The sequence below is a fragment of the Podarcis vaucheri genome (assembly GCF_965113315.1).
Source record: "Podarcis vaucheri genome assembly, chromosome: 10".
Classification (NCBI taxonomy): domain Eukaryota; kingdom Metazoa; phylum Chordata; class Lepidosauria; order Squamata; family Lacertidae; genus Podarcis; species Podarcis vaucheri.
Window position 1 is genome coordinate 41,112,869 of NC_138748.1, and position 20,980 is coordinate 41,133,848.

The 20,980-nt window shown below is 44.1% G+C and overlaps 2 protein-coding genes across 5 annotated transcripts in view; one reads left to right on the forward strand and one right to left on the reverse strand.

The window, feature by feature from the left end:
* Positions 1-900: 900 nt before the first annotated feature.
* On the reverse strand, positions 901-12,352 carry LOC309541179 (uncharacterized protein). 2 transcript variants are annotated; one of them, XM_082238659.1, is made up of 5 exons: positions 11,900-12,352; positions 9,057-9,245; positions 8,665-8,821; positions 3,587-3,769; positions 938-1,570 (listed from the first exon to the last, which is right to left on the reverse strand). In XM_082238659.1, the coding sequence occupies exons 1-5, from the start codon at positions 12,129-12,131 to the stop codon at positions 1,315-1,317; spliced, it is 1,017 nt and encodes a 338-aa protein (XP_082094785.1). In that variant the 5' UTR covers positions 12,132-12,352; the 3' UTR covers positions 938-1,314. The 2 variants fall into 2 exon arrangements, with proteins under 2 accessions (XP_082094786.1, XP_082094785.1); XM_082238660.1 differs by lacking the exon at positions 3,587-3,769 and having other exon boundaries at positions 901-1,570.
* Positions 12,353-18,363: 6,011 nt separating this feature from the next.
* Positions 18,364-20,980, forward strand: part of LOC309541177 (solute carrier family 23 member 1-like) — a 37,621-nt gene continuing 35,004 nt past the window's right edge. The window contains exon 1 of one of the 3 annotated variants that reach the window (XM_082238655.1): positions 18,364-18,499. The gene's annotated coding sequence lies outside the window, so the exon portion shown is untranslated. Of the gene's footprint in view, positions 18,500-18,593; positions 18,613-20,980 lie in introns of those variants that run through there. The other 2 variants (XM_082238656.1, XM_082238657.1) reach the window with 2 other exon arrangements.

Below are 20,980 nucleotides of genomic sequence, written 5' to 3' on the forward strand. Positions count from 1 at the left end.
CTTGAAAAGCTGCTTGTGAGTTTTGGTTGATCCTAAATAAGGTAGCTTCTGTGTCTTTTGGTTTTGCCTCTAATAGACCAACACAGCTATCTGGTTTTGTGCAAATTTGTAGACATCCCTCCCTGGTTTCTTTTTATGGTTTACTTGTTTTGTTATGTTGTTTTGCTGAGGGTGGGGATAGGAAATCAATGACATGCCCCATTTTATGGGAGTATGGAATTACAAGGTTTGGCAGCATCTTGGTATGTGCAGTTCCCTTGTAGTGCCCTTGAGCCCCAGCTTCTTACATTCATTTTTGGGAGGAGGGAGGTAGAAGATAAAGTACTTATCAGTTTCAGCTAGAGTTCCCTTGGTGGTGGCAATTCTGTGGGGCAGCCCAGATGCTGATGCATATCTGCAGCAATGTTGTCAGGATCCCTAGAAGTGGCCTCACTTGTATGCGCCAGGTGAGACAACATAATCCCAGCATAATGTAAGTGACTATGACAAGCCAGATATCAAGAGAAACTAGCAACTGAGGCGTAATAATGCCACTTAGCAGTATTACTAAACCATCAAGTGGTATCAAGCTAAACAGGGCAGCTGGCTTGAGCACTTTTAACTATGCAACAGAATTGCCCCTCACTCTCCCATCTCCATCTACCCCTGCACCTTGTTTTTCGAACATTTTGGAAGTCGAACGGAGTTCCCGAACAGATTCCATTCAACTTCTGAGGTACCATGTACATATTTAGGGGGTACACAGGGGAAGGAGAAAAAGATGAACCTCCATTGCCCAGCCAGAGGTGCTTGCACTAGGAAAAGTATTTAGTTGCATACTGCCCCGTGGTATTACTTCTCAATAAATCACTTTGATTGTGTAGGAATTCTGTAGATCTAGTCGTGTATTCTGTGGAGAAATAACATTTGATTTGTTTTCTACTTCCTCAGTGAATAAGACTAGAGATGACATGAAAGGCTTTATTCAGTCAAGTTGTCCACCTGGCTACAGAAGAAACACTTTACTAAATAATAGGGCTATGAACCTATGCCTTGAAATAAAATAAATGTTAAAACTCACTTTTCCTTTTTAGAGCTCCCACTGTTACCCGAGTAGATGGTACATTTTTAGTAGTATGTTTCAGTTTTGAGCAAGCACCCTATATCATTAGGGTTGCATGCTTCAGATTATACATGTTTTCTCTATTGTATTTTACATAAACTGACCTATAATGACAGGTTTCATAAATGGGCTATGTATGCCATTAAAAGAGCAAGAAGTCAGTTCCCGCAAACTTCCATGAGTGCATTGCTGTTGGTTCATTACAAAGCGATTTATCTTGGATTCCAAAGTGCTGTCTTATTCAAAGGGTTCAGTCCTTCAGATCTTCTGTAATAAACGGAAGGCAAGGCTTGGGGGAGATTGCGATGGCAAGGTTTCACGTTCAAGGGGGCGTCTCCTGGTTTCTGAAGCAAATGAACAAACATGGAGGCAGATGGGGCAGTTCCTGGCTTCAGAACAACCTGCGGGAAGATGTGGATTTCGGAGCATAAGCTTTGCGGTGCCCATTTCTGCAGATTCTCCTGGCTCCTATTAGAAATGGAACACAGTAAAAGAGATGGTGAGAGATGTTGGGCAGTAATCAAAATCACTCTGAACAAAATGTTCTACGACTAAAGGGCCACTGGAACATAATGATCATGCCTTTGTGACATTATGAATTTCACTCTCCCCAGTCAGTGTGAAAGTGTCATTTGCCGCTTAGATGGGTATTGCAGCATGGCATTAGGTGAAAGAAGGACATTTGAATCACCTGCTGTGTGGATCATAGAACTGTAGAGTTTGAAGGGACCCTGCATATCATCTAGTCCTGCAATGCAGAAATATGCATCTGTCCCATATGAGAACTGAACCTGCCAGCTTGGTGTTCTCAGCTCTGTGCTTTGATCCTCCAGATGTTGGACTTCACCTTTCATCATCCCTCGCCCTTGGCTGTACCAGCTGCGGCTGGTGGGAGTTGGAGTCCTACAACATCTGGAAGGATCCCCTTACTCTCATCTGGTGAATCCCTCCTACATATTCAAAACCTTGGTTAAGACATACAGAGAAGAGGATCAAGCCATGCCATATCCCAGATAGCTGCTTTTCCAGCTATGTAGCTCAAAATAAGAAGTGCTTTTAGTATTGGGAGCTTGGCATGATTTAACTGATTTTATATAACTTTAGCTGTGTCCCATTTGTTGATATTGTTGGTCTGTGTGCTGTGGGTAAACAAGAATCAACACTGTTCCCATAAGATTTCCTGGCTATTGTGCCAGGCACTCTCAACTCATCCTGAGAGCACCCTTCTGTATAATAGGTCCCTCGCAATACAGCTGAATAGGTGACATTACAAGAAAAGTAGCCTTCTACAATATAATTTGAGGGTTATGATAACTGGGGAGCCCTCAGCAGTCATAGAAGGTTGCAGCCAATATGCTCCTCTTCATCTGCTGGGCAAGACTGAGACAAAACTTGTCTATCTGTCTTTCTGTGTCTATATGCAAGGAAATATTTCTCTTTTTTTAAAACAACCCTGAAATGTTTAACAAATCTGGTTACAGTTTAGCATGCACTGAATTATGTCAAACCTTAAAGAGTTGTTTCAGCTAGCAGTGCTCCAGCTGTGGACTAGTTACCAAACAACCCATCCTTTTAAGCAATGATTTCTTGGATAAGGCAAGAACAGTTACTTGGATTTAGATGGAAGAAGAATTTTCTTTGAGTTAATATACCAACCATGGTCTGGAGAAAAGAAAGTTAAAGGCATAACTTGCTTCTGGTAATTTGGAATAGAATTAAAGTAATAATATTCTCATTGATATCTCCAATGAAAGGATCTTAAATATTGGACAAAGACTAGGAAGAACACCTACTTTCAAGATCTTAATCCTATCACTTGATTCCTTCATGGTCAGTCTCTAGAATGAACAACTGCCCAAGATTGTTTTCTGAAATTTTAATTGGCACTTCTTTTCTACATCAATACAAGACAAGGTTTGAAAAACTTCAGCAGGTCAGATAGTTTAAACTTGAGAAAATACAGTAGAGACAGGCCTGGGCTGTGTGAAGGAGTCCTTAGTATATCTAGGAGGGATTCAATTAGGATTGTAATGCTTTGTGGTGGTTAAAGGAAGGGGAGTGAGTACAGCATTAATTGGTGATAGTAGCTTTCAACATGTAGAGCAGTTTCACTAATGCAGTGTAAGCTTCTAGGTGAAATAGGATAAACACTTGTACATCACATCCCACACCTCACTAAAATGAAATGCACCCCCACAAAAGTCAGCCAATGTTTGCATGAAATGTCCATGTGTGCGTGCATGCGTGCGCACACACATACTCCATCTCACCATAGTAGGAAAGACTGGCTAGGAGACCTGTTTGCGCACTGCTGTGTAGAGGCTGGATCCTGTTCTCCCTTCTTATGGTTCTTTATTTTTAAACCAGGTTGAGACCAGACAGCCTATTAGATGGTTCCCTGCCAGCCCTCCAAATAGACAGCTGTGCTCTGTAAGTGGCCACCCTAAGGGGAAGAATTGACTGCAGAGTACAGGCATGGAATACCTTTGGAATCCTTGGTTACTGCATCCTGCCAGAGCCCCAGGGTATGCGCAACTGTAGAGGGCAGAGGTGCGATATTGAAGCCTGCGATTGTGCTTCATTTTTCCAAAGCGAGTCCTGCTCTTCCCCATCTCTTGTTTAGCTGAGTTTCCTCTCCCAACTTTGAATTTCCTTCTCAGTCGTTGCCTGGAATATGAGAAAATGTGCTACATTTGTTCTAGTTTATCAAGGTGTTCACTATGTTTACAATGGCAACATATATTTCAAGACAGGAGAGGTTGCCGGATCAGGCCAGTGGCCCATTTAGTCCAGCATCCTATTCTTTCAGGTGCCTGTCCTGCGGATTCTAGCCTTTTCCTTCAGTTGGATATCAATACCATCCCTGAAATGTTCTTTCCAGAAGAGTGAATAAATGAAAACAAAAGGTTTCCTTCCCTTTGCTATGATGTAATCAGGCTTCAGAGTCTATTTAAGCTCCTAAGAGGGGTTTTTGTGGTGGGACATTTAACTGGTTCTTTCAAAGTGGAGTTTCGTTTGGAAAATCCCGCTAGTCTGGTTTCCCCCCCAAATGGATGCCTTCCTCCAGTGGTACATCTAAAATAGAGTCCATTTGGGATAGGAGGTATATCTTTATCGCTTCTACTAAACCAGAGGAAACTTGTGCAATCATCTACTACAGCAGGGCTGATTTAACAATATGGCAACGTGTGCAGTGGCGTAGCGTGGGGGGTGCAGGGGGCCAGCCACACCGGGCGCAACATCTGGGGGGGGCACTCGCAGCTCTCTGCCCCTACCTGGCTCACTCACTCTCTCTCACTGCAGTGCTGGCTGTGCGAATCCGATCCGAGCCGCTGGGTCGCCGCCCACTGTGGAGGGGGTGGGTGCCAGGCGTGCGGTGCGGAGAGAGAGCGAGGGGCTATCTGGAGGAGGGACAGTGCAGCGGCCGCCCAGCGCAGCGCTGAGCGTGGGAGAGAACCACACCAGACCAGACCAGGCAGCAGCAAGAAGCTGGCAGCGGCGGCAGGTTAGGGGTTAGGGGGCGCAAATTACTTGCCTTGCCCCGGGTGCTGACAACCCACGCTACGCCACTGAACGTGTGCTGCAGAAGAAGGTCCCTGGGTGGCCTTTTTCAGTACTACTTTAGTGTTTGCTTTCACAAAATGGCTGGTAAGATTTTTCTGCCCCGTAGAATTTGAACACATGCAGGCAAATGCAAAACTGCAATGCAGATGCCAAAAAATTACAATTCATTAGAAAGAAGTGACAGATTGGTGGGTGTAAACAACAGAGTTGTTGAACAAACAAACAAACACCCCCACGTTTTCCCTTTCGGTGGGAAATGGCTTCCTTCAGGCCTTGCTATGAGTTCTATCCGTGAATGAGAAAGTATTTGGAGACCCCCAATTTATGAAATGTAGTAAAAACACAAAAGCAGTCTTTAAATCTAGACCATGTCTGACAGCAAGTAGTTGACGCTGTGTGCTTAGGCAACAGCATATTCCAGTCCTTCACTTTTACACCATCTCTGTCATAGAATCGTAGAGTTGGAAGGGATCCCAAGAGTCATGACGGCCAACCCTCTGCAATGCAGGAATCTCAACTAATGCATCCCTGACAGAGGGCCATCCAACCTCTGCTTAAAACCTCCAATGAAAGTGAGTCCACCATATTCTGAGGGAGTCTGTTTCACTGTTAAACAGCTCTCACTGTCAGAAAGTTCTTCCTGATGTTTAGTCATTCTGCATTCATGTATATATGGGGGGTGATTTTCATACTCTCAATGCGGGGATTATAGTTTGGAGTGTGTGGCTTTTGGTTTGCTCCTCTTGTGGTACAGGAAACAACAACATAAAGCCAAATTGTCTACCACCTGGCCCTGCCTTCACCTGCCTAGTGCCTACCTGCTGTTTTGGACCACATTTCCCATCAGCCCCTGCTAACCCATCTTCAAATTAGAGAAGGTTTTTGATTTGACCCCTTGGCCTGCAGATGGCAGCACTAGCTTAGTAATTTGTTCAGTAACTCAGAAGAAGTTTGATGCAAGAGAAATATCCGATAAAATGCACCCCTCTCATGGTGTAACACTTTGCAATGCAAGAGGGAAAAAAACCAGTGATTGAGAGTAGCAGTGGAACTACAACAGAATCTAGAATTCTCCCAGGCTTACGGTCATATTCAATACAGCACTAAAATGAACATTATACCACTGCAAAGTTTTCTCCTTGCACAAAGGAACATTCTCCCCCTTTCCTCCCCCCCAACCTGTTATGGGGATTCCCCCCAACCCCCATGGAGAAGATTTGAGGACAGTACAGACCCTGGCGGAGGAAGAGGGGGGCAGGGGGCGCATAGCCCCCGGCAGCGCAATCTCAGTGGAGTGCTATTGTGGCTGCCCCCCCAATTCTACAATTGTAGAATTGTAGAGTTGGAAGGGACCTCAAGGGTTATTTAATACAACCCCCAGAAAATAGAGCACAACATTCTTGCCATGACTCTCTCTCTCTCTCTGTATATATATCCTTTGCAAATGCCTCATTCTACCAGAGATGTGATGGGTTTGGTTAATATGAGACCCTTCTCTGTGAGTACTACAAACAAACTACAGGGAGAAACCAGAGGTGTTACATTGGCGCAGTGACTGAGTGTATTAGAGCATAGATGCATAGTATTCAGGGAAAGGGTAAGCACCTGAATGTAATATTTTGATGGTTGTACATTTATATAGCTGTCTTATGGGGAACATATAATCAACAAGGACTATGTATATTTTCTCAGAAGGAATTCCTGCTGTACTTAGTGGGATTTATTATGCCCATAAAGGTGGGATAGGAAGCCAAGAGCAGTGTGGTGCTGCTCTAATACTCCTAATCCATATGGCAAATCTTGCAAGGGATTTAGAAGAGCAAATATGTAGATTGTACAGACTCATTTTAAAACTGGGCTCCATTTCTTAACCAGCAGAGGGAGCTTCATTCTATACACACCATAATATGCTGGACAAATGCTTAAATAAATGTCCTGCCGAAAGCCTATTGCACTGGATCCAACCTCATTGGTTGCAGAAAGGGAACTTGATTTTCATGTTCTACCCAAAACCCAAAGATACGTGTTTCTTGGATGAGGGCCCAGCCCTGCCCCTTCCTCTCCCCAAGCCTGGAAAAAGTGTAGGAGGGGATGTGGGGCCCTTGCAACTGATCAAACTTCTTTGAATCACTGGAGTGGTAAAATAGCTCATGAAGCTGGACCTCAAAATGTAAGTGAGGGTGTAGCTCTAGAAACACCTGGTAGTTGGCTGCTGAATTCATCAGCTACCACCCTTGCGACTCCCTGCCACAAATATTATTCTTGCCGAATGCACTGTTTTTCAAATAACCCAACAAGCTAATCTGATCCCCAGACTTTCTCCCTTTCCTGAGCGCCTGTAGCTGCCAATGATTACTCAACCAAGTTTCAGCCACCATCTTTCCTAATGTTCCCATGCATTCCTGCCATGCCATGCCATTACATGTACATACACATAATGCTTACCCAATTTAAGTATGGAGCACTTTCTTATGGGGACATGCCAACGGAACGGGATAGCAGTGGATTCCCACAGAAGCAACAATCAAAGGGTGCAAGGGCACAATTAATGGGGGAGATATGGAAGAGGTGCCCCAGTCAATGTGTTGTGAGTATTGAATGGGAAAGGAGAGAACCATCTGTGCCAAATTTTGCTCCTTTGAGAGAGGAGGGGAGTTAATTTTAATAAACTATTGAGGATCAGGAGTTGGATGAATGAACCTAACCAGAGATATCCAAGAAAGCAATCAGTATGTGTGTGTGTGTGTATATATATATATATATATATATATATATATATATATATATATGCAGGTTTTGGTGTCTTCGGGTGTCTTCCCGTGTAAGAGTCGGGGTGTCTGTGCGACGTTTCGACGAGGTCTCACTCGTCATCTTCAGGCTGGTGCTTTCGGCTTCTTGTTACTGGAACAGAGGGCTCTGTTCCAGTAACAAGAAGCCGAAAGCACCAGCCTGAAGATGACGAGTGAGACCTCGTCGAAACGTCGCACAGACACCCCGACTCTTACACGGGAAGACACCCGAAGACACCAAAACCTGCATTCCTGTACCCGTGAAAATCTACGAAAGCATATATATATATATATATATATATATATGCGCGCACACCTGCCCCTGACAAATTTGTGTTTTCCTACTTAGACTGCAGGGCACAGATGAGGGGGAAATGTGTGGTGTAAGAATAGCTACTTCCCATCTTGCTGCTTTGGGGCCAAGAAAGAGCCAGTCTGAAGGGGCAAAGTACAGTGGTACCTTGGGTTACAGACGCTTCAGGTTACAGACTCTACTAACCCAGATATAGTACCTCAGGTTAAGAACTTTACTTCAGGATGAGAACAGAAATCACGTGGCAGTGGTGGGAGGCCCCATTAACTAAAGTGGTACCTCAGGTTAAGAACAGTTTCAGGTTAAGAACGGACCTCCAGAACAAATTAAGTTCTTAACCCAAGATGCAACTGTACGATATTCTCGCAGGATCTTGGCATGCACGTGGGGAAAGTTACTGACTGAAAGCAACTTACATAGCCACATTTTCCAGAGCTAAAAGATTTCACACTGAAAACATAATCTTCCCAGCGCAGTCAGTGGAACAGGCAGGTGCTTAAGAAACAAACATGTCTCCCTCTCAGGGATAGTCAATGTGGTGCCCTCAATATGTTGTTGCACCCCAACTTCCCAACCAGTTGTCAGGGAGAGGATGGCAGGAACTACACGGGCGATTCCCACTCTCTATAGGTTGATAAAGTCTAATAAGAGAGTTGTACCTATTACCTGCCTAGAGATTTTTCAACAGGCTCTAATAAAAACATTGCCAATCTGAATGGAAAGGAGACTGAGGGCTAAGCAGAACTCCTTTCTTTAATTTGTTTGGCTCAGTCTTGGATATCTGGCCATTCCTCACCGAACAGCCTTAGTGGTGGAGTCATTTCTCACGTGGGGGCCTAATTATGGTGGTGAATGGGCCTGACTGAGGTTACAGGCGGAATCTAGTCAATACTTACCCTCCTCTGGTGTCACTGCTTTGTTCATTTGCCCTCAGCATCCTGTCTTGCAGGCAACAAACAGCGAAGGAGATTGACATGGTAACAATGATCACTCCACTGATGAGAGAGGCGATTACTGCCACCCGGAACCCTTTGTCCAGGGGCTTTGGGATCACTAAGGTGACAAAAACAAAGCATGCTTGTTATGAGTCACACACTGTAAATGGCATTAACTGAAGGGCACCTGGAATATTGCCAGCTCACTCCTTAGTTTTTCCATTTAGAATCTTTATTTTTGCGGAGAGATTGATCTGAAAAGATGCATACTTTCTTGATCCACATTTGAACAGCGCAATATTCTGTTCATACAGAGCCCAGCAATTCAGAAATAAGTTTAACCAGTAGCTTACCTTCACAGTGAGGTGTGGGGTGACTCCAGTAAAAGATGCTTCCTTCTAGCAAACAGGTCAGTTTTCGTTTGCCCACAAGCTGATAGCCTTCTTTGCACCAGTATGTGACCACTGAACCCAGGGAGCTGCCAGAGCCTTCTTCGGTATAATAAAACCCATAGCTTGGAGGGAGGAGAGCTGTGCACTGAGCTGCAACAGACGCAGGGAAACTAAATGTGGGTTATCTGAAGAACACATCTGTACGAATCAATGGCGTTGGCAGCTCAGGTCTGCAAATGAGGTTCTGCAAAGTGACTTGTGCAGCAGCAGCTTTTGTCTGCGTGGAAGCTGCTGTAATGTGATGGCATCACAAGAGGGTGAATTGATGGAGGATAAGGCTACCAGTGACCACTAGTCATGATGGCTACATGCCCAGAACCAGGATCAGAGGCAGCGTGCCTTGAATGCTGGTAGCTGGGAAACAACAGAGGGCTGTTGCCCTCTTGTGTACAGTGGTACCTCGGGTTAAGTACTTAATTCGTTCTGGAGGTCCATTCTTAACCTGAAACTGTTCTTAACCTGAAGCACCACTTTAGCTAATGGGGCCTCCTGCTGCTGCCGCGCCGCTGGAGCCCAATTTCTGTTCTCATCCTGAAGCAAAGTTCTTAACCTGAAGCACTATTTCTGGGTTAGCGGAGTCTGTCACCTGAAGCGTATGTAACCTGAGGTACTCTGTATCTGATTGGCTGCTCTGGTAAACTTTATGCTGGGTTAGATAGGTTTTTGAATCAGACTCAGGAAAGTGGCTCTTAAAACTTGGTGCTTCTCATGTTGAATTGTATGTATGAAAGAAGGGTACTCCCTGAAAAAAAGTGGGTGTTTTGTATTGTTCAGCTGTGCAAACTGTCCACCCTATGATAAGCAAAGCCAGATGTATTGCATTTGTGCATTCAATCTCTTCTCTCCATACGCCACGTTTTAAAGCAAGGGAAGGAAATCAGGGCACATGGTAAAGTCTGGAGTGTTCCCAGGAAAATGCTGGTTTTTCATTATTGTGCTTGCTGCCTCTTGAGGATAAGTATGGTTCAGCGCTCATAAGAGGGTTAGCAAATTCCTTCAGGCTGGAAACTAAGCAGTAAGTACAGATTTGGCATCCAGTGTAACTGGGACAACGCAGTTCCCTGTGTCTACTCAGAAGTAAGTCCCACTAATTTAAATAGAATATGCTCCCAGGTAAGTGTGTGTAGGACTGCAGTCCAAAACAACGGAACTGGCTGGCTTTGAAAATGTAGTGGTAAACAGCTCACCTAAGGCTAAATGCTTAGTTTCTCAAACTGACATCCTTTTGCTAGGCTACTTGTTTGTCTCTCCTGAGAGGCCATGGTTAGTTTGGGAAAGAGACATAGACAGCCAGATCTCTGCAGATGACCAGAAGAAAATTTGGCAAAGATATGCCATGAAGTTTAATTTGCCTAGAGTTCATCTCAGTCCACATTAAAATTAGTGCACCAGAAGCACCTGCCACTTCTAAGGCTTGTTTGTTTGTTAAATTTGTTTACTGCCCCATTCTCATAGATCCCAGGGAGGCTCACAACATAAACTTCCTTCACTTTGGAGTTGGAGAAAACTTGGACCTCAAAGCTTGTGGTAGAGCAGTCTGATGGACTCAGGCATACAATATTAACAAAATAATACAGATAATTTGTCTCCCAATCACAAGCTTTTTCAACCAGACATACTTCATAAGAGTAACTGCAACACTGGAGGCAGCAGGATTCAATAGGGTTTACGGCTGTTCTCCAGTGACATAAGTGAAGTACCAGGACCGTGTGATCAATGGCTTCTCTAAATCAGATGTCTTTAACATGTAATGGTTTCCATTCATTGAATATATTAACAACAATTCATTAATATAAATATACACCTCTCATCAATTTTGGACTGGACATGTTTCTACATTGTGCGTTGATTTCATTCTAATGCGGACAACATATTCGTGCCTACTCCTTTATAGTTTTTATGCCATTCTATTATACTTTGCTGATCTTTAAAAATCCTCTAAAAACACTTCAATAAACAGTTTTTAAATAAATAAACATACTATGTATAGTGCAAGGGAGAGAGAGGGACCTGTTCACCAATTCCCCACTAAGTGCCCCCTTTCCTTGCAATTGCCCTATAGAGAAAACAAGTCACGAATCCTAAGTTTTCCTCCTAAGATAATGTTATCCCCTTGGTACCAGCTCTGCTCCTCCCAAAAAGTTTATCAAACTACCAATATCCCCACCCCCAGGAGGGAAGAAGGTGTAATGATGCACTGATTTTTGCATGGTATAAAAGAAGTATTTTTGCTCAAAAAAGAGAAGGAAATTCAAAGAACATCTAGAACAGCTGTGGTAGTTCTGCCTGTTCCAACCGGATCAAGATCTTAGTTGAAGATGCCATAGTGTGCTTCCTAGTGAATTTGCATCATGCTTACAAAACAACACACTTGTACTTGACATTTACTAGCACAGAATAATTGCCACCACATCCCTCAACATTTATACGCACTAAAGTAGGTTAAATTCTTCATACCACTTATATGTGTGCATTGAGTCTGTGAGAAAGAAATCCATAGCTTTGATCCTCAGTGACGCTTAAGAGTTAACGTTGTGGTTTTTGTAGCAGTTAATATGACCGAGTGGTTAAACCGGGATGCTAAGGGGCAAGTAATGAGTGACCTAGTAATGAGCCCCTTGAGCGATGGTAGGAAGAATACCCTTTCAATAGGAAGTTGTGCATATTAGACACACAAGATGTGACTTCTGGCTGAAGATCTGAGCACACAAACACACACTTAAACACAAGACGTTTCAGAGTACCTGAAAGGTTGCCTTGAACAATGGTCCCATTTCCAGCATCTCTAAGAAATTTCTTTACACCAGCTTCCTCTCCAGGGATGGTGGTCAAGGATTCCAGAGCTTCACTCAAGGTAAACTCTAGGCAACTCCAGGCTAGTAGGCAGAGGGCTGCGTGTTCCTGGATTGGTTGCTTCTTCATATCTTGAGGCTTTGCTGTGGCATCCTGGAGTTCTCCCAAGAATATTGAATGCATGTGTGCATGTTTTCCCCTTCTTCACTCAAAATCTGACCTGGCAGCAGTAAGCTGGATTTGAGGTCTTTAAGCCTTGAGGAGGAAAGCCTGTTTGTTCCCCAGAGACCAGCTGCCATTTCACCAAATCTTACAAGACTGAAGGAACCTCTCTCTCTCTCTCTCTCTCTCTCTCTCTCTCTCTCTCTCTCCCACACACACACACACACACACACACACACACACACACACACACATATCTCTTTGAATTGTCTTCCTCTGCCATCACCATGCATGTACATTCATTTTTTCTTGCATGCTTCCCCCCCCCCCAAGATAAAATACAATGATGTCCTGTTCCAGTGTTGGCTCAGTGACCAGTTTCTCTCATGGGGAAACCAGGGCTAATAAAAGTAAAGTTGAATACAGTGTGCATGCAAAGCCTTTGGGAGGCCTCTTATACATGCTAAATAGTGCTGGTGCTCTTATTCAAGATAAGTCATCTGTAATGACTTCTCTGCATATAAGGAGTGCTAATGCCATAACTATAATTACTTCACTGTGGATTGCAGGGAGGCAAACGGATGGCCTTTCTGCAGGTATTTGCTTTGCTTCTTTCCTTTCTCTGTCAGTGTATCATGCACAACCATTTGTTTGTTTGTTCTCTTGTGTTTTTGTTCGTTCTCAAAGATTTCAATAAGCATTAATGTGTGTGTGTGTTTGTGTGTGTGTGTGTGAGATGCTCTTCTGACAAATAGCCAGGTTGCCATGCTAAGCATGTTTGGGTGTGCTAGAAAAACAGCCAGGTGAAGAAGCCATTGCTATTGCATTCTGTTGCTCCACAGGGTAGGGCCTGAATCAATGGCTTCAAATTGCGAGTGGATTTCAGCTTAGCATTAGGAAGAACTTCCTGGCAGCTCAAGTTTGTTTGACAGTGGGACAGACGGCCTCAGGATGCATTGGACTCTATTTTTGTTAGAGATTTTAAAGTGAAGACTGACTGGATGGGCCCCCTGACATTTCAGGGTGCAGCAGCAATGAGTATCCTTCCTCAGCTGCGGGGGTGGGGCTTGGACTAGGTTATTCTCGAGGTCCCTTCCAATTCTACGATTCTATTATCCTCTTTTTCTAGGGTGCTTCCTTACATGCATAACTTCTGGCTGTGATGGAGTGGAGCCTCCTTGCCTGTTTTAAGCTGCAGCTGGCTGCCCACAATGAGCGTGCTGACGACTTTGCTCCCCCATGATTCACAGAGGTGGGGCAGCAGAAGGAGAAGGAAGTGAAGGGCACTATAAAAGCTGCTTCTTCCTCCACATAGCAGGGCGAAGTCTAATGTTGGATTCTCCCTGCCCTGAAGCTAATGGGAAGGATGACAGGCAGACAGTAGCAATTCCAGGAAGCTTTTGCTTAAAGTGAATCAAGCGTTTAGCACTGGGATCTGTTTTCTTCTAGGACTGAGACACGGCCCGGTAGTGTGTGTCTGAGTGTGTAGTTTGGTAAGGAGGCCTTGCTTGTTGGAGAGTGCAGCTTCCAGGCAGGATTGAGGACCAGTGTTTCTAATTTTTGAGATGAAGCATTGCTGTTTTCTAAGCCCCTTGGGTCTGACTGTTTCTCTGCCAAGCCTTGCTTTGGTGCTCCCACTGGGTTTTCACTTTTGGCCACAGGGAGGAGGAGAAAATAGGCTGGACACTTAGAATTTGCTAGAAAAAGAGGAAATACACCACTTACAAAGAAGATAAAAGTGGACCCAAATTGCATGAAAATTATACATTCCAATAAGTATATACATATGCAAGATTAGAAACGATTAGTAATTCACATAGAAATCCAATGGTGGGGAAGTTCAGTCCACTGCCAAATGCCGACTGTCGATGGGCTACTTCAAAGTCCCTGCTTTTCCTCCGTATGGTTCTTTGAGCAGATTACGTCTGTTTGGTGCTGTGGGCCCTACAGAGCAACATCTGTCTGTGGCAGGCGGGATGGGGTATCACCCATCTCAGTTCTAGTGCCTCAAGTACAATAGGTAAGTGTGCTAGGAGAGGGTGCCTGGATAAAAGGATTCTGCACTATACTGAGCATGGTATGAAGGGTAGCCCAGCTTTGTCGTGTGCACATAACAGGAAGCAAACTTTCTCTGTTAACCTCTACCTAGCAGAAGTGCAGCTAGTATGCTTGACATAATGCAAAATTATAGTTTTGCTCTTGGAAGTACCCTCCTGGGCTCCAACACTACTTCTTACCCTCTCGTGTACAGGTTCCTCCCATTACTGGTTCACTTTTGCTAACCACAATTTGTCACAAATTGGCAAACTATAGATCGTGCCTTCCACAGCATGGTTTGGAAACCATATTCAAATTGGGCTTGGAAGCATTGGGCTAATCAGGGGTGGCCCATTCTGTTTCGCCACCCGAGGTGAAACAGGAATGTACTGCCCCTGCCCTTCCCACAGTATTCCACCCCTCGCTTGCCCCACCATTTCCACTGCCACCAAAATACCCCCCCATTGCCAATTCAGTGAGAGGGGGATACATTCCAGTTGGGGCAGGTGGTGCCTCTTGTACTTTTGCTGCCTAAGGCATCTGCTTCACCTTGCCTCGTGGGTGGGGTGGCTGTGGAGCTAATATAGTTCATCAGTCCTGATAGTCTAGCAAATGATGGTTAGCAAAAAACAAAACAAAAAAATAATGGTGGGGAAAGAGAAAGCTCAGGAGGCACTTCAAAGTACAGTGGTACCTCGAGTTACAAACACCTTGGGTTACAAACACTTTAGGTTACAGACTTCGCTAACCTGGAAGTAGTACCTCGGGTTAAGAACTTTACCTCAGGATGAGAACAGAAATCGCGTGGCGGCTGCACAGCGGCAGCTGGAGGCCCCATTAACTAAAGTGGTATCTCAGGTTAAGAACGGTTTCAGGTTAAGAACGGACCTAAGAAGAGGAGGTTAAGGGGTGATATGATAGCCATGTTCAAATATATAAAAGGATGTCACATAGAGGAGGGAGAAAGGTTGTTTTCTGCTGCTCCAGAGAAGCGGACACGGAGCAATGGATCCAAACTACAAGAAAGAAGATTCCACCTAAACATTAGGAAGAACTTCCTGACAGTAAGAGCTGTTCGACAGTGGAATTTGCTGCCAAGGAGTGTGGTGGAGTCTCCTACTTTGGAGGTCTTTAAGCAGAGGCTTGACAACCATATGTCAGGAGTGCTCTGATGGTGTTTCCTGCTTGGCAGGGGGTTGGACTCAATGGCCCTTGTGGTCTCTTTCATCTCTATGATTCTATGATTCTAAGTTCGTAACCAGAGATACCACTGTATGTTGAATAGTTAGGTCATGTCTGAACTGAGCCACAGAGTGAAGCCATTTTATACCCATAATAATCCCACTTTAAACAAAAACAACAACAACCTTGGACAGCCCCCTTATTTCTTAATTTATAGTGCCAAAGGCACTATCTGAGCAAGATGAGTCAGCACTTGTGACCCATGTATAAATGTGGTTTTAAAAATTCCTCCCCCCGTGTCTGCTGGGTGTTGCTCCCCGGCGGATGATGCCCCTGGCTGTAATCAGAATTTGGGAGTTTCACTCCTGTCTGTTGCCCAATCTTTACAGAAGCTCTAGATTCAACCTGCCCGTCACGTGTGCTTGTTGCGCTTGCTGATACCTTGCTTTCTGAGGATTAGTCAAATGTGAACACAACAAGGACCCAGGGAAAAGCCGTCAGAGATGTGAAGCAATGGCACACGAGGAAGTTGCTGTTTGGCACCACACTGTACTAGGTGAGGCAAGTGCATACTGGCAGTGAAATGTCACCAAATCGTTTCACCGGCTGATGGCATCTCACTGCCAGCTAGGCTATGGGAGAAAAAGTCCCCTGGCATTTAAGTTGCCAGAAAACAGAGCACATGTTTCAATTAAGGTCTGTGCTGTGGAGCCAAGGCTGAGTCGCATCACATGTTCAGAGAGTATCAGCCCAGCTAACATTGAGTGACTCCAGTTACTGTTTTAGGCTGTGAAGTTGTAGTATTTTAGGCTGAAAATGCTGATTGGATAATCAGCGTGCATTTCCCCCCTTTTAGAAATATTTTAAAGCAGCCAAGAGAATACAAAGGCTTGTTATTTTGGAATTAAGACTCAAAAGGCTCATGCCTGGCAATCTGCTTTTAGATCCCTGTTTTATCAGCTCTGAGCCTAGTAAAATGCGGCTGAGAGATGTGGGTTCAGTCGGGTTCAGTCGGGGCAATCTGGCCTTGTATACGAAGCTTGGAATGGCAGTGGCAGTGGAGAGCTTTTATAGAGTCCTCCCACCTATCTTATGTAATTTAACTGAATGACAGTGCAAAAAATATGTGTATGGCTGGATTAGGAAAGTGGACTAGCCAGTTGAACAATCACATTTGGATTAGTTTTAACCACAGATATTTTAAAACTATTTTAATCCATGTATATTTATTAGAAAGCCTCGTCACAGAATAAAGAAAATGAAATGGATGTATCTAATGAAGCAAACCTGGCCTCTTACATAACTTTCCCCAGTATACCTTCCTCTAGAGTGAGATGAGCACACAACCCTAGAGTCTGACAAGACTGGCCCGTACGGGGAGGGGTACCTTTACCTTTACCTCTTACCTTCCCTTTCCTGCTAGCTAATGCTTCCCTCCCTATTTCAACATTTGACATCACATATCCTTTTCTTGAAAGCCTATATTCCCTGTGCTCAGGTGTGAGTGTCATTGTTTGTGTAGCCCTCAATGCACAAGAGAGAAGCAGTCCCAAGATCAGAAGAAGTAGAAACTTTAGGGGGAAGTATAAGGGGGTGAGACCCCTTCTAACAGCCCAGTCACGACTGAGCATGCTCGGTGGTTGTGGAATGCCTCCATGTCTATTTGCAGGGTGGGGCAGGTGGAGAAAAGAGAGTTGGAGTATCATAGAAAAGGGAATAAATAGGTCATGAGTGGAATGCTGAACAGAAGCATTCCAGCTGGCAACATTTTTGTTGCAGGACCCACTTGTTCTTTCCTAAAAGCTTATTTGGTCATTGCTGCTCTTCCTCCATTCTGCGGTGTCTTCACTTATTGGTTAGAATGCTATGCTCCATTAACAGACTTTTCCTGATTCAAGCATTCTCCCCCAGTGGGTTATATCTAACTGAGTTCTGCTCTGAGTAGCCCCATTGAAATGAATGGACTGAAGTCAGCCCTGGCCTTTAATTTCAAGAGGTCTACCCTGAGTAGAATTCACATTAGATCCAACCCAGCAGCTCTTCTCCCCTCGTGAGGCCATGTGCCCTTTGCTCTTCAACACACTTTCCGCAAGCTCTGCTGCTGTTTGGTGACAAGCATGGAGCATGCACAGCAAGAGCAGCCATTCCTTCCTATAATGCTCCCCTGTGTTCTTTCATTCCTGGAGAGAGAGGGGGGAAAGGAGCATAGCTTTGTGAGGGAGCCAAGTGGAACCCAAGTGATTTTGGGCAATGCCTGGACTTGAGGAAGACCCCTGCTAGAGAGTGTCGTGGGAGCCTTTGGCAGAGCACACCATCCTGGATCAGTACAGACTGGAAGCCAAACTAGACAAGATGGCAGATGAGAGAGGGAAGAGGCAGTGAAGGTGAAGATGCATTAAGGGAAGAGTTGTAGCCCGGAAGTAGAGCATTTCCCTTGCACGTAGAAGGCAAAGTTCCCAAGTTCAATCCCTGGTATCTCCAGGTGGGACTGAGAGAGACCCTCACTGGAAAGCCTGTAGACGAAACTGAGCAAGATGGACCAATGGGATGACTCAGTACAAGGCAGCTTCCTATGTATTCAAGAAGAATTGGGGGATTTTTTAACCCTTTCCTGCCTGTGCTCTCTGTGAAAATGGGTCCTTCCCCTAGCTGGATTATTAGGGGAAGCGTACATTCACACTACTTATATTGGTGTGAAACAGTTTTATATGTGCTGCTGCTTCCACTTGACCATTTCACTTTGCTGGTCCTTCCTGCTTTAGCTGAGCGCCTGCCTCCTAACTTGCATGGAATGTGTGACACGGGCAAGCCACAGAAAAATGTGGAGCAAGCTGCTTCCCTCTTTTATTGCAGGTTAAGTAGTATAGATATATCTTCCTCAGCCCATCCCATGTGTAAACAAGCCAGAATCTTCTTTAATCTTCCATAGTGTTTTCCCACCTTCCCGCTTCCTTTTGTCCCCTCCTTTGTTGTATCGGTGCCACCTACGCCCACATACAAATCGCCTGGTGTTGACATCCTGGCAGCTCTTCAATTTATTCTTGTGCTCCAGCCCAGAGCAGTTTCAATGACGCCAAAAAGCATAAGCCCTGGAGGAGAGCAGCTACCTCTGTGACTCGCATCTCAGCGGACCAAGGACAGCTGGGCAGAGAACTGTCTGAAAAGCTCAGGTACCCTTTAACTCTTCGTAGACGGATAGATAGATCCTCCCAAGAGGAAATGCACAATCCTTCAGTCCCTGCTCTGGAGCTTGCCTGCCTGCTTGGCTGTCGTGAACTGACAGGTAGTGGGAATAGGTAGCACTAAGACAGGACAAAAGAGCCCTTTGAGGAATCTGGCTCCTGTTGCTGTAGAGGTGCAGGTCAAGTTGCTGAGCTATCGTGACAAACCCAGGATGATCGATAGCGCCTTCTGGGGTCTGGCCTAACAGGCAGAGGGACAAGTTAGCAACAAAACCCAGTAGGAGAATAAAAGGATTGGCGTTGCAGGGACCAAGTTAGAGTTGCCTTTCGCTTGCTTTTGGTGGTTTGCTACATTCCCTGAGTTTGATCAAAAGAACTTTGAGAGCTAGCTATGGAAATAGGCAGAAGTGGGTGGGAAAATAGGAATCCAAGGCAGTTTTACTTAAAACTAGGAATGGAGTGTAATGAAAGTACCCCATAGCAGATAAACACAAAGGTAGCACAAAGTTAACATGATCAAGTGTAGCATATAACTAGTTTTTCAGATTATATGAAGTGAACTTCTTTGACTGGGCTTCAGAATGTGTGTGTGTGTGTGTTTGTTTTTGTGTGTGTGTGTGTGTGTGTGTGTGTGTGTGTGCAGTCAGACCAGAAAAGAACTATTTATATACCTGCATTAGCATCATCATGCTCATGATACCTTTGAAGCACACTGTGGCAGCCCCCCTTTAGACTGCTAACTCATGAATTAGTGGTGGAAGTGAGGGTAACTCAGCAACAAGGTAAAATCTCCTTATGGAACAACTTGAATTAGCATAAGCAGGATTTCAGATTTCCTTATCCCTGGCTAATTCAGCGTATAGCATTACACAAGTCTGCATTTTTGTTTTCTAGGAACAGTTGGTCTGCTGATAGGTATATTAGGGGGAAAGCATTAAAAGTAATGAATTGCTGGTTTGTTGTTTGTTTGGGGTTCATTTATTTCTAAAAAAGGCCTTCACCCTGCCCTCATTTGATTAATGGTATAGCCTGCTGAATTACATGCAATGTTGACATGAGATGGTCTGCTGATGTTCTTCCTAAGTGCCATGCACTTTACATGGTCAAACAGAACACCAAAGTAAAAAGGAACTCCAGCTAATTAAGCTTTCTTCACATGCAGATGCTGGCAGGGTTGTGTTTTCATGACTCAGTCCACAGAGAAAAACCAAAAAGTTTTGCACGTCGCACTGGTTAAATAATGCCCTTAAGACTTTAGTGATCCTTTTAAAAAAAGTATACCTTCTTGTTTTGGAATTTCAGATGCAAGAGTGCTTTGAAATATTAAGTGCTTCCTATTAAGTGCAGTGGGAAGTCAGGGAGCACTGCATCGTTTACTTTCTTTTGGATGAGAGAGTATTGCAAACAGGGGGCAACTTTCTAATACAGTTCCATCATTTTGAGTCAAAGCTGCAAATTGAGTATGAGAAAATTAAACCTAGTGGCTTTTGTCTAAGACGTCCATTTTATTCTGAGATAGGTTGCAGTATCTTAGAGGATAAAGTTTTTGCCTTCTATTTAGTAGACCTGGTTTCACAATTTTGGTCTAGTATTAATGACATGTTAGATGATCCTGGAGAAACCACAATATACTCTGTTTCCCATCTATAAAATGGGAAGAACAATTAAATAATGAGGCTGAGCAAGCGGTAATGAGGAAGAGCGTAAGATAATAGCATATGAAGTGGAGTAAATACCAAAAGCATTGTATGCACTGTTACTACTTTATTAAATAAAATATAGTATAAAAAGACCCTGGGCAAACGTCTACAAATGCACCATTCAGGTAGTCAGAAATTTAAGGAAAATGCAGCAACTATTTTATATCATGCTATTTTTAATCTATTATTTTTATAAATATCCTACAACAGTTCCAATGGTTGGTTTTTTTACCTACTTGATCATCTGTTGTGATGCTTAGCTCTTTCATTCATTTTCCTATTCCTTTTGTGACCTTTAATTTTCTCTAGAGTTAAATTCCATATGACTAAAGAATCTGTTCTATTCCCTGGATTACTCACTCATCTCTCTATGTGGGGTGACCACAACTTCACACAGGTGCAAAGTTATCAGTGCATGATTGATTTATGCAATAATATTTAACTTTGGCCTTGTTGCTGGCAATAACTAACCTATCTCACAAGGTGGTTGTTCAGATATAATGTAAATGAAGTGGAAGATAAAACTGCAAGGAACTCTGTGTGTGTGTGTGTTTGTCCATCTCTTCTTCCTAGTACTGAAGATCCTGTTCCTTTTTAGAGCTACAGTGCATCAGACTGATTTAAAATCAGTGAATTACCTTTTATTCCTTCTGCAAGAGAATTGCGGTAATCTTGAGAAGTTTCAAACCTCAAATCTAGTTTATGACAGCCCGCCATGAAGTCTGAATCTGATGGGCCAGAGGCAGGTGGTGTGGCTGTGAAAGGGCTG